At 25.9% G+C, this 16,567-nt stretch overlaps 1 protein-coding gene across 1 annotated transcript in view; it reads right to left on the bottom strand.

The window, feature by feature from the left end:
- Window positions 1-16,567, bottom strand: part of LOC111641054 (voltage-dependent calcium channel type D subunit alpha-1-like) — a 142,250-nt gene that overhangs the window by 37,937 nt on the left and 87,746 nt on the right. Inside the window, exons 21-30 of the mRNA XM_023387161.1 lie at window positions 15,547-15,653; window positions 12,675-12,681; window positions 11,761-11,808; window positions 11,642-11,708; window positions 8,822-9,014; window positions 8,586-8,715; window positions 8,121-8,180; window positions 6,080-6,186; window positions 1,826-1,913; window positions 1,419-1,526 (exon numbers count right to left, since the gene is read on the bottom strand). Coding sequence (XP_023242929.1) covers window positions 1,419-1,526; window positions 1,826-1,913; window positions 6,080-6,186; window positions 8,121-8,180; window positions 8,586-8,715; window positions 8,822-9,014; window positions 11,642-11,708; window positions 11,761-11,808; window positions 12,675-12,681; window positions 15,547-15,653 — 915 coding nt within the window. The remainder of the gene's footprint in view (window positions 1-1,418; window positions 1,527-1,825; window positions 1,914-6,079; window positions 6,187-8,120; window positions 8,181-8,585; window positions 8,716-8,821; window positions 9,015-11,641; window positions 11,709-11,760; window positions 11,809-12,674; window positions 12,682-15,546; window positions 15,654-16,567) is intronic.

The following is a 16,567-nucleotide window of genomic DNA, read 5'->3' as shown; positions in this document are numbered from 1 at the left end:
TAAATTTCGATTAATTAAGTATTTAACTTATAAATATTTTGTCACATTCACAACCAAAATGCCGCCCTTTAGATTTGCCACCCAGGACAGATATCCGGGTTGTCCACTCCTAGAGCGGGCTCTGGCTCGTGTTATTTTCACACAATGTTCTTTCTCTGAAAGAAAATATTGGTTCATTTGACATTAAAGTTATATATGCACGACTGGTAAAATGTAAGTATACATGAATAAGTGGGATTTTCTTGCACACATGTTGCTAAGTTAGAGATTTACAGTCTTATTTATTATCTCTTGTATGAATATCATCAAGAAAATTTTTTTCTAATAAAAACTGAATAATACTAAGCATTTTTTGTATTAAAACATTTGTAAATACACCTCTATATTCATACATCTGTTTCACTCAATAGTGCATTGTAATGTATACTACACATAACCAACCCAATCAACCGTACGTCACAGTATCAGTGTCCTTATATAAAATAAAGTACGTTTAGTTTGCTAAATATGTAAAATTTGTGAATAGCATTCTTTAGTTTTTTAACTTATATTATAATTAAAAAGACAAAATTGAAATATATATATTTTAAAAATTCTTGCTTAAATCATGTTAATTAAGCTTAATGTTAATGTTAATTTTTTGTTAGTACAGTTACTTGATGTAAACAATGAAAATAAAATAAAACTTTTAAAACAGTAGAAAATGTTTCTGATTGCAAAAATAATCATCATCAGGCTAAATTGTAAGCTTCATTTCAGTTCAGTTACTGATATAGAATAAAATTTATAATGCAATTAATGCCTGTTTCTGCAACTAAAAATGTTTGCTAATATTAAACTTTTTTTGCTAGTTTTAAAGGTTTTGTATTTATTTTAGCTTGAAGTTTTGCATATATAACAGCAACAAATTTTATAATATATTTGAAACAAAACAAAAAAGTTTTTGTTCAGTTTTCTGCAATGAATAAAATTAAATTCTAAATTTATTTGTAATTATCATTTTATTAAAACTTTTTACCTTGTATCTATCTCTTATCATCTTTTGAGGAATTACATTGCTTTATTCCAAAAAAAATTCAGTGTTATAATGTAAATGGCTTAACAAAAATGTAATGCCAAGTTTATGTTAATTTTTAATACAAAATTTAACCCTAAATCATAGTTTAAGTTTCTCATTAGCTAATTTTTTTTTGGATTAATTTTAAAATGATCATAGAAAAACCAACAGATTAAATATCAAGAAATTTCTCATAGTGACTTTAGATACCAGGTTTTTAATATACATTTAATAAAACTAGGTTATCCTGATGTGCATATATAGTAATCAACAAATAAAATCCTACAAGTAATAGCCATTAAATATATTCAAATATTACATGTATCATAATAAAAAAAAATATATTAAAATAATACTCTACCTTAAATAATTGCACTCCAATTACTGCAAACATGAATTGCAAAAGATATGTTACCAACATGATATTTCCTATTGTTTTGACTGCAACAATCACACATTTCACAACATACTGTAAATAAAAAACAAATATATGATTACATAAAATATAAAGTGTGTAAAAGGAAATCATAATAAAAGAAAAAAAAAGATTCTTTTGATTGTTAATTTAAATATTTTGTTGTATATTTATAATTGAAGAAGCATCTGAATTTATTTAAAATCAAAATTATTAATAAAGCAGGTAAGAAAAAGAAAATAAAAGTTGTTTGTTTAATTCAGAAATCCAGTAGATGCTTAAATAAAATTTATAATGTAGAAAAATTTATTGTGTCAGAATAATTTAATATTAATTATAACAAAAATTCTTACCTTCAAACCTTTTGCACGATTGATTGCTCTCAAAGGACGCAGAACTCTTAAAACACGTAATATCTTTACTACAGATATTGTTCCATTCCTACAAAATGAAACAAATAATTTTAAGTCAATTCCATTTTTAAACATCTTCAATTTTCTATTATATCTTTTATATGAATCATTTCTTCTTAATAGTTTTACAAACAGTTATTTTTTAATTAACTTGCCAATAAAAAATTCAAATTCAATTTAATTTGAAAATTAAAATTTGATATCTAAAACCTTTTGTTATGAATAAATACAACAACGCATATAAACTTGTTTCAATGTACAGTACGTTCTATATTTAGAATGAAAAACAAAATAGAAAATTCTTTCAAAAATAAACTAGGCACAATTCATTTTCTGTCCAAACACAAACTAAGAATTGAGTTGAAGCTCTAGCAAGTTAATAGTCTTGTTTCAGAGGTCATCTATGATGTTAGGCCTACTATTTTTCTTAAATTTTGTCTGTTATTACTACCGATATATGTGTTATTAAATTATCATTAGTATTATTTTGTATAAGTTTAATTTTTAATCAACTTATTTTAAACTAAAAATGTAATATCTTTAAATAATATATAAAATACATTTATAATATCAAATATGATAATATTTTTAGTTTTGTTTGTTTGTTTATCAAACAATTGTAAAAATTAGTTACTGGACTCACATAGCTACAATGTGTGAATGTGACACTATGGTTGTTTACTGTATCAAGTAATGTTGTAATAGAATTTTGCCTATTTTCCCAATTTTAGGGATACTCTCTTCTAAATTTTTAGCAATATAGATTAAAAATAATATATAAATATAAAAAAGAAACAAATTAAAATAACAAAATTATCATTATCCTTGCAACATTCAGAAGAAAAGATGAGAGGAATGACCATCATTTCCCCCTTTCAAATAGTGTCAAGTGATAATTGTTATCTTATTCACATCATGTGAATACATATAATTCATCCTAGACAAGAGTAGAGGATTAAAAATGACCAATCAAGCTTATCTCCTATTACATCAAATTCCTCCAGAATAAAATCATGACTGATTCAAAAAATAAATGAAACAAAAGGGGAAATGGAAAAAGGGAAAAGAGAGTAACAGTAGCTCTTTTCCTGATATGTTGTGAGCTGTGAATTTTGGTTATCCTCCCAATTAGGCACCTCAAGGTTTAATAGTACCTAAATAGGCTGTTCTAAGGATAAGCTTTGTTTTATCCAAATATAAATATAATATCAAGCTTTCTTTTTGCCAAATAAATTTTCCTTTCTTATTTCTAAATCAGTGTATCATTTTAAATTCAGAACCGTTTGAATTACACATTTCAAAAGGGTCAGCAACTTCACTTACCTTGAATCTGTAGTGGACAATAAAAACTTCATCACAACAGAAATTTACTCAAGGATCCATAAAGCTAACACATCATCCTATAGCTTGCAAAAAGTACTACAATCTAAACTAGTTTCTAGAAAGATAAAGTTAAGATTGTATAAAACCAATATCCGACTAATGTTGCTCTATGGCTGTGAGACATGGCCCATACATAGAGTCAACAAATACAAATTGTGAGTGTTTAAAAACAATGTCCTCAGGCAGATCTTTGGACTTATGTGGGATAGTGGAATTGGTGCTTGGAAGAAGGTGCACAATGAAGAACTGCATCACAAAGTTGATGACTATAATATCATACAAATTATAGCCAAGAGATGCACCAGATAGGCAAAACATGTAGCCTGCACTGATACAAATTGACATGCACACAAAGTGATGACCAGAGAGCCTCAGAGTAAATGACCTGTTGGACACCCTCCAATGCAATGGAAAGGACTGGAGAGGGATCTAAAAAGAGTGGGTATACTGCCTAGGTGGATGCAAGAAGCACAAGACAAGAAAAAATGGAAGGAGATTGTTGCACCAGTTAAGAGCCCAAGAGATTAAATAACCATTGAATGAATTTTAAATATGAACAATTTCTATAATTAAGTGTATTGGTGTTGAAATTCATTGAACTACATGAGTTTCATAAATCAGTTCAACAAAACTGATAATACACAAAATCAAAATAAAATATTTAATGAGTACTTTTGCTTGTTACAATCAAGCTTCATCAGTCAGAATGTTTGAAAAAGAACAACAAAATTTACTTAAGTGGAATGTATTTAAATTTAAAAATATTAGATTTATACATAACCACACCAAAATCCATCAGCAAAAACTATTTACTAGACAAGCAAACTCCATCCAGTTTTATGAGCTGTTTATCTATGTATAAACAAATACATATATGTACAGTATATTTTGTAGTTAGTATTATAAAGATTGATGTTAAACATAAAAATATATACAGAAGAATTAAAATAAATAATTGCAAACATCTGAAATTTGTGTGATGGTAAACTGCATGCTCTATTACATCTAATTTAAAACAGTTTCTGTCAAGAATAAAATAATTGGATTGGAAGGTATATTTATGAGGTGTATGTATTATTTTCACATTGTTCCAATCAGATGTAGAGCCATCAGTAACTGTTAATCTTGCTAATACAGTACTTAATCTCTGCTTTTATATTCATTTTGTGTTTGATGATACATTTAAATAGGGGTCTAGTAGTAACTCCAATGTAAAATATAGTAATCATCCATATAGAAACCTCCTTTGCTGAGAGGTATGCTATACATACTAGATTTTATACAGGTATAAATCTTTCTTCTGAATACAAAGAGAGGAGCTTAGTTTGTTAGAATAAGGAGTTTCTAATTTTGTTACCTAACAGTGAAATTTGGAATTAGTAAAGTCAGTATTAATATTTACACCTTTGATACTATGATGCGATTGTTAAGTTACTTAGTGTAAAACAATATAAGTGAGCTCTTCAATATGTGGAATAATAGCTGAATTCAGATGCAGACCATACTGAAAAGAATTTATTATTGGTAAGTCTGCTGGTGAATTAAATCTCCTAAAACTTTCATAAAACAAACAAGTTCTTGTTGATGGAAATATGTAAATCTAAAAAAAGAATGGAAAGACATATACGATTCTTCTGGAGTGAACTTAACATAACTAAATATAGAATTTATATATATAAAGAAGAGCATGAATTTTTCCTTTATATGTCTCAACCAATTAGAACCTCATCCACATATCTATACCAAAACAGAGGCAGGGCACAGTGCCAAGTTTATGGAATATCCTGCATTCCAATTTCCTCATAACAATCTTCACAAAAAAGGCAGTAAAAGAAGAACCCTCAGGCAAACCACACTGTTGAAGATAAATATTACCCTTGAATATAAAATAATTGGATTTGCAAATCAGTAAATTTTCGTCCGATAGAGAATTATTTTTCAATAAAAATGAAGACAAAATCTGCCCAAAAGGGATCACCATTTTATTTTATTTTTTTATTTTTATTTTCCAAGACAACACACTTTTTCGGCAACTGACCTTTCGTTGTAGGCTACTTGTCGCCGGTAGTATAAAATAGTCCGTTAAAAACACAAAATACTTCCAATTAAAATTATAAAATAATTTCTAAAAAAAGGAAATCATAGCTATAAGGCTGTTACTAAATAATGCTTTCAAATAATAGGAGTTCTTTGTAAAAACTATTTCTTTAGTTGTACTTACTAATGGATAAAGACTAATTACCTCAATCTTGAAAAATCTGAAACATTCTGTAAGTTTAGTGTTTGCTAGCAATTTTTTTAATGCTTAATACTATTTCTGATTGTTTATTAGATATAATAGAACTTGCAGTATGCCATCAGTGCAAATTTCAGATGTTTGGAATTATTTATTTTAATTTTTCTATATATATTTTTTTATAGAGATTTTTGAATTTAACATCAATATTTATAATGATAGTTATTAAATATACATCTATGTATAAATCCAATATTTTTATAATTTTAAATTTAAATATGTTCTACTTAAGCAAATTCTGTCATTCTGTTTTTAAATATTCTAATGAGGCTTGAATGTAACAAGCAAAAGCACTCATTTAATGTTTTACTTTTATTTTGTTTATTGTTGGCTATTTAAACCTTATCAACAGTATCTACAGATTTACTTACTATCAGAAATTAGAATAAAAATTTTTTATAAACTATCAACATTATAAGAAAACAAAATTACATGATATTTAATTAATTATGTAAATTATATATTTAAAATCAGTCATTAAATTAAATTAATATACTTTTACATAATTTCCTTACCCATAAGCAAATGAAACTAGTGATACACATACCACTAAGACATCTAAAAGATTGAAATAACTACGACAGAAAGAGCCTTTATGCAGAATAAGTCCATATGCAATGGCCTATTATTAGAAAAATTAGAATCATATTATTTATAACAACTTAAAATTTTTATATATATAAAAACATAAAAGTAAAACATCATTTTTAATCTGATTTATGTATTTTCATTTTAAAAATAAATAAATCAATAATCTAGAATAATTTTATTTCCACATTTTTTGTAATATTAATTATAAAATGATAGAATAAAAAATTAAATTATTATTTATCATGTACATTAAATAAATTAATAAATTAATTGATTAAATTAAAGTTTTATTTGTAATAAGATTGTTTCAAGTAATGTTTTCATTATTTACGAGTTTGACCAATTCCTAAAGTATTGCATTTCTGAATGCATAAAAAATTTTGTGTATTTAGTTTTTTACATCATAAAAAATATTTATGATGTAAAAACATTTTACATCATAGATATTTTTAACAATCTTTTCTAAATATTAAGGATATAATTCACTTCTTTATAAAATAGCAATATATTGACAGAAATAAATATGAATCTATTCCTTCATACATTTTTATTAAAATTATATTATTAAATAATATTAGAAAAGTTTAAAATGTAACAATAACTATACTCTCCACCAGAAACCAAAGAGTCCTAAATGGAATCCTTTGATTCTTGATGATGAGCATATAGTACTTGAAAGCATTTAAACTTATTTCTTACATTTTTTGCCCAATAGAACATTTTTGGAATTTTAAGTTTAAAAATGTAAAAAAAAAAATCATCAAATTAAAATTTATCTTAAAAAAATTATAACTTTTAAGATAAATTTTATTTATGAATCTGTAGAAATCTATTTAAAAGTTTTTAGTAAGTTTCTACAACAATCTCTAAAATATTATTTAAAGAACTCGAGACTGTCCCATAAAATGGAATATAGAATGTTATTATTTTATGATATATACAGTGATAAAATAACTTGAAAATTGTTAAAGTTAAATAATTACAATATTTGCAATAAAATTCTATATTTTATATTATTAAAATCTTATGATAACTATTTTAGTAAAATATTTTTAATCTAAAAAATATTTAGAAACAATGTAAGACATTTAAGATAAACTTTTCAGTATCAAGAATTTCATTTTAAATATTTAATGTATGTGAATTAAGTTGAATTATTTTAGATAGTATTAAAATTTTACTTAATTAAAAATATATTGATGTATTATTTATTTCACAAACTTCAAATTTAAATTTAGTGTACAATGTATTGAATAATCCATGCTGGAAAATAAAGAAATTATCCATGCTTGAATTACTCAGTTTGCAGATTATCTGTGCACTATGAAAATTTGCTAATGATTAATAATAACAATGAAAAATAACATTCCTGAATAAATTCTCAATACAACAATCATGCATATTCTTATTAAGAGTGTCTGAAAAAGAACTGATGGATTGCAAAAAGTATTATGTACTAACTAATACTACTACTAATGTCAATAAGTTGTTAATTGTTTATTGTCTTGTAAACAAAAACTCTTTTCCTGATTTTCAGTCAAATTACAATGTTTACAATGTTCTTATTTTATTGTACTTGGAAGAATGTTTTCTTTAACATTTAATTAACAACTGGTTTTGTTACATCTGATTAATTTTATATTTTAGTCACATTTAACCAGCATGCCAGTCATTTTGCAAAAATACAATAAATATATATATATATATTTATTTATAAAAGCTAAGCTACTTTTAAATACTGTTTATTTAAATCTTCTAGCACATCATCTTAATGAAATCTTAATCTTATATTTAAGAAATATATATTTTTTAAATATAAATTTACAATATTTAAAAGTATAAATTTTACAAATCATTCATATAGTTAATTATATAAAATATAAGATTAAATAAAAACGAAAATTTATCAAATATATTTATATATTTAAAGTTAGAATTGAATTGTATACTTTAAAAACTATATACCTTTAAAGTTATTTCGACTGTAAAAACTGATGTAAAAATATAATCAAAATAATTCAATATCTGAAAATACAAATTATAATAATTAAAATATCACAGAATTATAATTATTAAATTTCATATTATTCAATTCATATTTTAAAATATTTTCATTTTAATAAACAATATAATTTTATTTTTTATATATTGTCATTTTTCCATCTGTTATTGTATAAATCATAAAATTTTAATTTATAATATTTTAAATATCTCAATTTTATAATACTGTTAATTATTACATTTAAATTCATTATAAACAAAGTTAATTTTTTTTTCAATAAAAACTTTAAATATCTTTTTCTTAAACTCAGTTTAATTATGAATCTAAAAAAAGTGTAAAAATAAAAATAAAATTATTTTTAAAAAATAAGTAATTTTAAATTAAAATATTGATTCTTAAATGTAAAAGTTAATATGTTATTCACAAACCATATTTCTTTCTGACTTTGAGTTTAATGGATCTTCAGCTGCTAGCATAGCACTACTTATGAGAATGAAAGCCAAAATTAAATTTCCAAAATAATTATGATTTACAAGAGTATGACAGATAATACGAAATCTGTAAAAGAATTTAGAAATTTTAATTAAAAATTTGTATTATAAATACCATAGTTAATACACTATTTCATAAATAAGGTTTAATAAATTATATAGAAAAAACTAACTTATTTGTATGCGAGAAGATAAAAAATGAAGTATATTTGGGTATAGGATGCACTCTTTTTGGTATATGAAGTTCAGAAAGCCTCCTTGGACGAGCAGTGGAAACTGTTTCTGTATCTTCATTATCTGCATCACCATCATCAATACCAGTGGCATAGCATCTTTCATCTTCCCACTGTTCCATTCCTTTTTCTCCTAAAAATGTTAAAAGATAATTTCATAAACATATGCACATGAATTAAAGCATATATAAAAATAAGTATATTTTATTTAACAATTTAATAAAATTTGATTCTTCAACACAATTCTTCTGTAAAAAATATAGCATATCATCTTAATGAAACTTTACTTAATCTGAAAATCCTTTCAAACTGGATCCATTATAAAAATTTTTTGAGACAAGTAATTGATTTAAGAAAAACTCTTAATTATATAAGTCAAACCTTTAAAGAATTTTTAAACATTTTCATGTTCTAAATAATCTGACTTAGAAATAAATCAGAGATAATCTAAAATATATTTTGAACAAGACTTCAAAGTATCATCCAGTTATGATCACATTGAATAAAAAGTTTTAAAAAAGTTCAAATGGGCAAATACACTGTCAATTTAAAAAATTTATAACTAAATTTAAATACTTAAAACATTTTAATAATTTAAGAAATCATAATTTTAATTAATATACTGAATATTTATATATTAATACTATATGTAGCATGTATTTGCATAAAAATTAAACATGCTTTAATTAGAATAAATGTAAAGAAGCTGACTGAAAAAAGGATGATTGGATAATAAACTGAAAGAATAACTGAAAAAAAAACATAATAAAATGAAATCATATGATACATTACATGCAAGATGATTACTCCTGACATGCCACTTTGGGTGTGCATGCCATAGATCCACCATCCCTGATAAAGAAACTATAGAACTACTGGATTAACCTTTTCAGTCAAAAATTTGATGAAGTAGCAGTGTGCATTATCATGATGCAATAACCAAGAGTTCATAATCTCTGGATGGACATGAACTCTTTTTCTGAGTCATTCAAGGACCTCATGATAGTAGTGTTGATTAACTGTTTGTCCTTGAGGTACAAATTTTCTATGTACAATACCTTTACCATCAAAAAACAAATCAATGTAATCTTGATTGCCAATTTGCTTTCCTCAGGAGTGGTGAGTTACTGGTGTGCCACTCCAAACTTTGTCATTTTATTTTAGGATCATACTTTTGTGATAATTAAGAAAGGGTTTCACTGTCTGACAAAAGCAAATACCCAGAAAAAACAACACATGCAAAATTAAAGGTTAGAAAAAAAATTAATTTGTGTGATAATAAAATGCAAGTACAAAGGGATTACAGCTCAAGTGGTTTTGATTTACAGTCATCCAAAATCCAGCAATTGGTAGAACAATTAAATATTATCATGACTATAACAAAAAGATCCTGACAATAATAATTACACAAATTTTTCTTAACAATAATTCTTAATACTAATTTATAACTAGAAGGAAATAAAAAGTAGGGGTGAGAAGTAGCGAAAATGGCAATAAAATAGGAAAGAATACCCCAGGTAGTGTAAACGTCATTCAGTTACCATGAGGGCCATGTGGAAGCCTATTAAACATAAAATACTTGCTTCTGTCTTCCTTTTCTTTGGTTCTTGTAATCTTTTTATATATTTGATCCCAATAGTCTGTCACATGTTCGAACTTGTTAAACTGACATGCCAGTTCTAACACACTATCTCACTAACTTCAGCTGAGGAATTTCAAAGTTTCCACTTGAAGTTCTAGCCTCACCAGTCTCTCAGGCACTAGATACTGTAATCTCTCTCCTTTTAGTGGTCTTCTCTCCTCAAGCACCAGCCAAAAAGTGATCTTCCTTTGCTTTGTATGCCCTCAGATAACCTCATATTCATTGTACTGGGGATTCCAGGAAGCAGCCCTCACCTCCAAGAAAGAAGAATTAAGATTAGATAGTTCTAGAAGTTGGAAAGAACAAAGAACAGGAAGAAATGTCAGAAGAACAAAAGGACAAAAGCATGCAATATGGTGTAAAGCCACACTTTAAAATCCACCTGCGATCATATGTTTGAAAAAATTTTTATTTTTAATGTGTCCAAGAAGATCCAAACACACATTCCTTCGGTTGTTCTTTGGTAAGGTTTTTTGGAACCAGCTTCAGAAATTTTCCACATGCTTAATTACTTGGTCAAAATGTTATGAATGGTTTGTGATTCATGGTGATTCAAAAGTAATTCAAATTCAATTCACAGATAACCATTCTGACAGTCAAACATCAATCAGACTTTACAAGAGTCCTCATTTTGATCACAAATTCATCTGTTTTTGATATGTTAGATCTTTTAGAGTAAAGTTGGTCTTCCATATTCTCTTGGCCATCCAAAAAATGGTTTATGCCATCTGATAAAACCTGTCCTCAAAACAACATTATCTCTATAAGCCATTTTGATTTTTCATAATTTTCTGCTTGGTATTTTCATTAACTTTGATACAAAATGCTGTTCAAATTTCACCTTCCATTTCCATGATCCATCACTCCCCATACACTCTTACATATCACATTCTTGCTATCAACTCAGATTTGTTAATGTTAACATGTTGAAACTTGCACTGAACATCAACAATGAATGTACTGTACATTTCAGTTGATGTCAGAGGAATGCTTACAATGCTTCCTTCAAGAGAGGGCAGCATTGTAACCATTCAGAATGTGTGTGAATTTTCTTCATAAACATTAAAATATAAAAAAGTAAATTATATAATTAATCAAAAAAGATAACAGTTTATTACCAAAAGGAACACTTATTTTTGGCACATCTGTGTCTTTCAATGTTGTATCTTCAACTTTAATATGGACCTAAAAATTATAATATAGATATAATCATTATCTGCATCACCATCATCAATACCAGTGGCATAGCATCTTTCATCTTCCCACTGTTCCATTCCTTTTTCTCCTAAAAATGTTAAAAGATAATTTCATANTTTTGTATAAGTTTAATTTTTAATCAACTTATTTTAAACTAAAAATGTAATATCTTTAAATAATATATAAAATACATTTATAATATCAAATATGATAATATTTTTAGTTTTGTTTGTTTGTTTATCAAACAATTGTAAAAATTAGTTACTGGACTCACATAGCTACAATGTGTGAATGTGACACTATGGTTGTTTACTGTATCAAGTAATGTTGTAATAGAATTTTGCCTATTTTCCCAATTTTAGGGATACTCTCTTCTAAATTTTTAGCAATATAGATTAAAAATAATATATAAATATAAAAAAGAAACAAATTAAAATAACAAAATTATCATTATCCTTGCAACATTCAGAAGAAAAGATGAGAGGAATGACCATCATTTCCCCCTTTCAAATAGTGTCAAGTGATAATTGTTATCTTATTCACATCATGTGAATACATATAATTCATCCTAGACAAGAGTAGAGGATTAAAAATGACCAATCAAGCTTATCTCCTATTACATCAAATTCCTCCAGAATAAAATCATGACTGATTCAAAAAATAAATGAAACAAAAGGGGAAATGGAAAAAGGGAAAAGAGAGTAACAGTAGCTCTTTTCCTGATATGTTGTGAGCTGTGAATTTTGGTTATCCTCCCAATTAGGCACCTCAAGGTTTAATAGTACCTAAATAGGCTGTTCTAAGGATAAGCTTTGTTTTATCCAAATATAAATATAATATCAAGCTTTCTTTTTGCCAAATAAATTTTCCTTTCTTATTTCTAAATCAGTGTATCATTTTAAATTCAGAACCGTTTGAATTACACATTTCAAAAGGGTCAGCAACTTCACTTACCTTGAATCTGTAGTGGACAATAAAAACTTCATCACAACAGAAATTTACTCAAGGATCCATAAAGCTAACACATCATCCTATAGCTTGCAAAAAGTACTACAATCTAAACTAGTTTCTAGAAAGATAAAGTTAAGATTGTATAAAACCAATATCCGACTAATGTTGCTCTATGGCTGTGAGACATGGCCCATACATAGAGTCAACAAATACAAATTGTGAGTGTTTAAAAACAATGTCCTCAGGCAGATCTTTGGACTTATGTGGGATAGTGGAATTGGTGCTTGGAAGAAGGTGCACAATGAAGAACTGCATCACAAAGTTGATGACTATAATATCATACAAATTATAGCCAAGAGATGCACCAGATAGGCAAAACATGTAGCCTGCACTGATACAAATTGACATGCACACAAAGTGATGACCAGAGAGCCTCAGAGTAAATGACCTGTTGGACACCCTCCAATGCAATGGAAAGGACTGGAGAGGGATCTAAAAAGAGTGGGTATACTGCCTAGGTGGATGCAAGAAGCACAAGACAAGAAAAAATGGAAGGAGATTGTTGCACCAGTTAAGAGCCCAAGAGATTAAATAACCATTGAATGAATTTTAAATATGAACAATTTCTATAATTAAGTGTATTGGTGTTGAAATTCATTGAACTACATGAGTTTCATAAATCAGTTCAACAAAACTGATAATACACAAAATCAAAATAAAATATTTAATGAGTACTTTTGCTTGTTACAATCAAGCTTCATCAGTCAGAATGTTTGAAAAAGAACAACAAAATTTACTTAAGTGGAATGTATTTAAATTTAAAAATATTAGATTTATACATAACCACACCAAAATCCATCAGCAAAAACTATTTACTAGACAAGCAAACTCCATCCAGTTTTATGAGCTGTTTATCTATGTATAAACAAATACATATATGTACAGTATATTTTGTAGTTAGTATTATAAAGATTGATGTTAAACATAAAAATATATACAGAAGAATTAAAATAAATAATTGCAAACATCTGAAATTTGTGTGATGGTAAACTGCATGCTCTATTACATCTAATTTAAAACAGTTTCTGTCAAGAATAAAATAATTGGATTGGAAGGTATATTTATGAGGTGTATGTATTATTTTCACATTGTTCCAATCAGATGTAGAGCCATCAGTAACTGTTAATCTTGCTAATACAGTACTTAATCTCTGCTTTTATATTCATTTTGTGTTTGATGATACATTTAAATAGGGGTCTAGTAGTAACTCCAATGTAAAATATAGTAATCATCCATATAGAAACCTCCTTTGCTGAGAGGTATGCTATACATACTAGATTTTATACAGGTATAAATCTTTCTTCTGAATACAAAGAGAGGAGCTTAGTTTGTTAGAATAAGGAGTTTCTAATTTTGTTACCTAACAGTGAAATTTGGAATTAGTAAAGTCAGTATTAATATTTACACCTTTGATACTATGATGCGATTGTTAAGTTACTTAGTGTAAAACAATATAAGTGAGCTCTTCAATATGTGGAATAATAGCTGAATTCAGATGCAGACCATACTGAAAAGAATTTATTATTGGTAAGTCTGCTGGTGAATTAAATCTCCTAAAACTTTCATAAAACAAACAAGTTCTTGTTGATGGAAATATGTAAATCTAAAAAAAGAATGGAAAGACATATACGATTCTTCTGGAGTGAACTTAACATAACTAAATATAGAATTTATATATATAAAGAAGAGCATGAATTTTTCCTTTATATGTCTCAACCAATTAGAACCTCATCCACATATCTATACCAAAACAGAGGCAGGGCACAGTGCCAAGTTTATGGAATATCCTGCATTCCAATTTCCTCATAACAATCTTCACAAAAAAGGCAGTAAAAGAAGAACCCTCAGGCAAACCACACTGTTGAAGATAAATATTACCCTTGAATATAAAATAATTGGATTTGCAAATCAGTAAATTTTCGTCCGATAGAGAATTATTTTTCAATAAAAATGAAGACAAAATCTGCCCAAAAGGGATCACCATTTTATTTTATTTTTTTATTTTTATTTTCCAAGACAACACACTTTTTCGGCAACTGACCTTTCGTTGTAGGCTACTTGTCGCCGGTAGTATAAAATAGTCCGTTAAAAACACAAAATACTTCCAATTAAAATTATAAAATAATTTCTAAAAAAAGGAAATCATAGCTATAAGGCTGTTACTAAATAATGCTTTCAAATAATAGGAGTTCTTTGTAAAAACTATTTCTTTAGTTGTACTTACTAATGGATAAAGACTAATTACCTCAATCTTGAAAAATCTGAAACATTCTGTAAGTTTAGTGTTTGCTAGCAATTTTTTTTAATGCTTAATACTATTTCTGATTGTTTATTAGATATAATAGAACTTGCAGTATGCCATCAGTGCAAATTTCAGATGTTTGGAATTATTTATTTTAATTTTTCTATATATATTTTTTTATAGAGATTTTTGAATTTAACATCAATATTTATAATGATAGTTATTAAATATACATCTATGTATAAATCCAATATTTTTATAATTTTAAATTTAAATATGTTCTACTTAAGCAAATTCTGTCATTCTGTTTTTAAATATTCTAATGAGGCTTGAATGTAACAAGCAAAAGCACTCATTTAATGTTTTACTTTTATTTTGTTTATTGTTGGCTATTTAAACCTTATCAACAGTATCTACAGATTTACTTACTATCAGAAATTAGAATAAAAATTTTTTATAAACTATCAACATTATAAGAAAACAAAATTACATGATATTTAATTAATTATGTAAATTATATATTTAAAATCAGTCATTAAATTAAATTAATATACTTTTACATAATTTCCTTACCCATAAGCAAATGAAACTAGTGATACACATACCACTAAGACATCTAAAAGATTGAAATAACTACGACAGAAAGAGCCTTTATGCAGAATAAGTCCATATGCAATGGCCTATTATTAGAAAAATTAGAATCATATTATTTATAACAACTTAAAATTTTTATATATATAAAAACATAAAAGTAAAACATCATTTTTAATCTGATTTATGTATTTTCATTTTAAAAATAAATAAATCAATAATCTAGAATAATTTTATTTCCACATTTTTTGTAATATTAATTATAAAATGATAGAATAAAAAATTAAATTATTATTTATCATGTACATTAAATAAATTAATAAATTAATTGATTAAATTAAAGTTTTATTTGTAATAAGATTGTTTCAAGTAATGTTTTCATTATTTACGAGTTTGACCAATTCCTAAAGTATTGCATTTCTGAATGCATAAAAAATTTTGTGTATTTAGTTTTTTACATCATAAAAAATATTTATGATGTAAAAACATTTTACATCATAGATATTTTTAACAATCTTTTCTAAATATTAAGGATATAATTCACTTCTTTATAAAATAGCAATATATTGACAGAAATAAATATGAATCTATTCCTTCATACATTTTTATTAAAATTATATTATTAAATAATATTAGAAAAGTTTAAAATGTAACAATAACTATACTCTCCACCAGAAACCAAAGAGTCCTAAATGGAATCCTTTGATTCTTGATGATGAGCATATAGTACTTGAAAGCATTTAAACTTATTTCTTACATTTTTTGCCCAATAGAACATTTTTGGAATTTTAAGTTTAAAAATGTAAAAAAAAAAATCATCAAATTAAAATTTATCTTAAAAAAATTATAACTTTTAAGATAAATTTTATTTATGAATCTGTAGAAATCTATTTAAAAGTTTTTAGTAAGTTTCTACAACAATCTCTAAAATATTATTTAAAGAACTCGAGACTGTCCCATAAAATGGAATATAGAATGTTATTATTTTATGATATATACAGTG

This window comes from Centruroides sculpturatus, unplaced genomic scaffold (assembly GCF_000671375.1).
Source record: "Centruroides sculpturatus isolate CEXI.00-Female unplaced genomic scaffold, Cexi_2.0 scaffold1517, whole genome shotgun sequence".
NCBI classification, from domain to species: Eukaryota; Metazoa; Arthropoda; class Arachnida; order Scorpiones; family Buthidae; genus Centruroides; species Centruroides sculpturatus.
The sequence above is the reverse complement of the archived record's forward strand: the minus strand, read 5'-3'. Positions and strand labels throughout refer to the sequence as shown.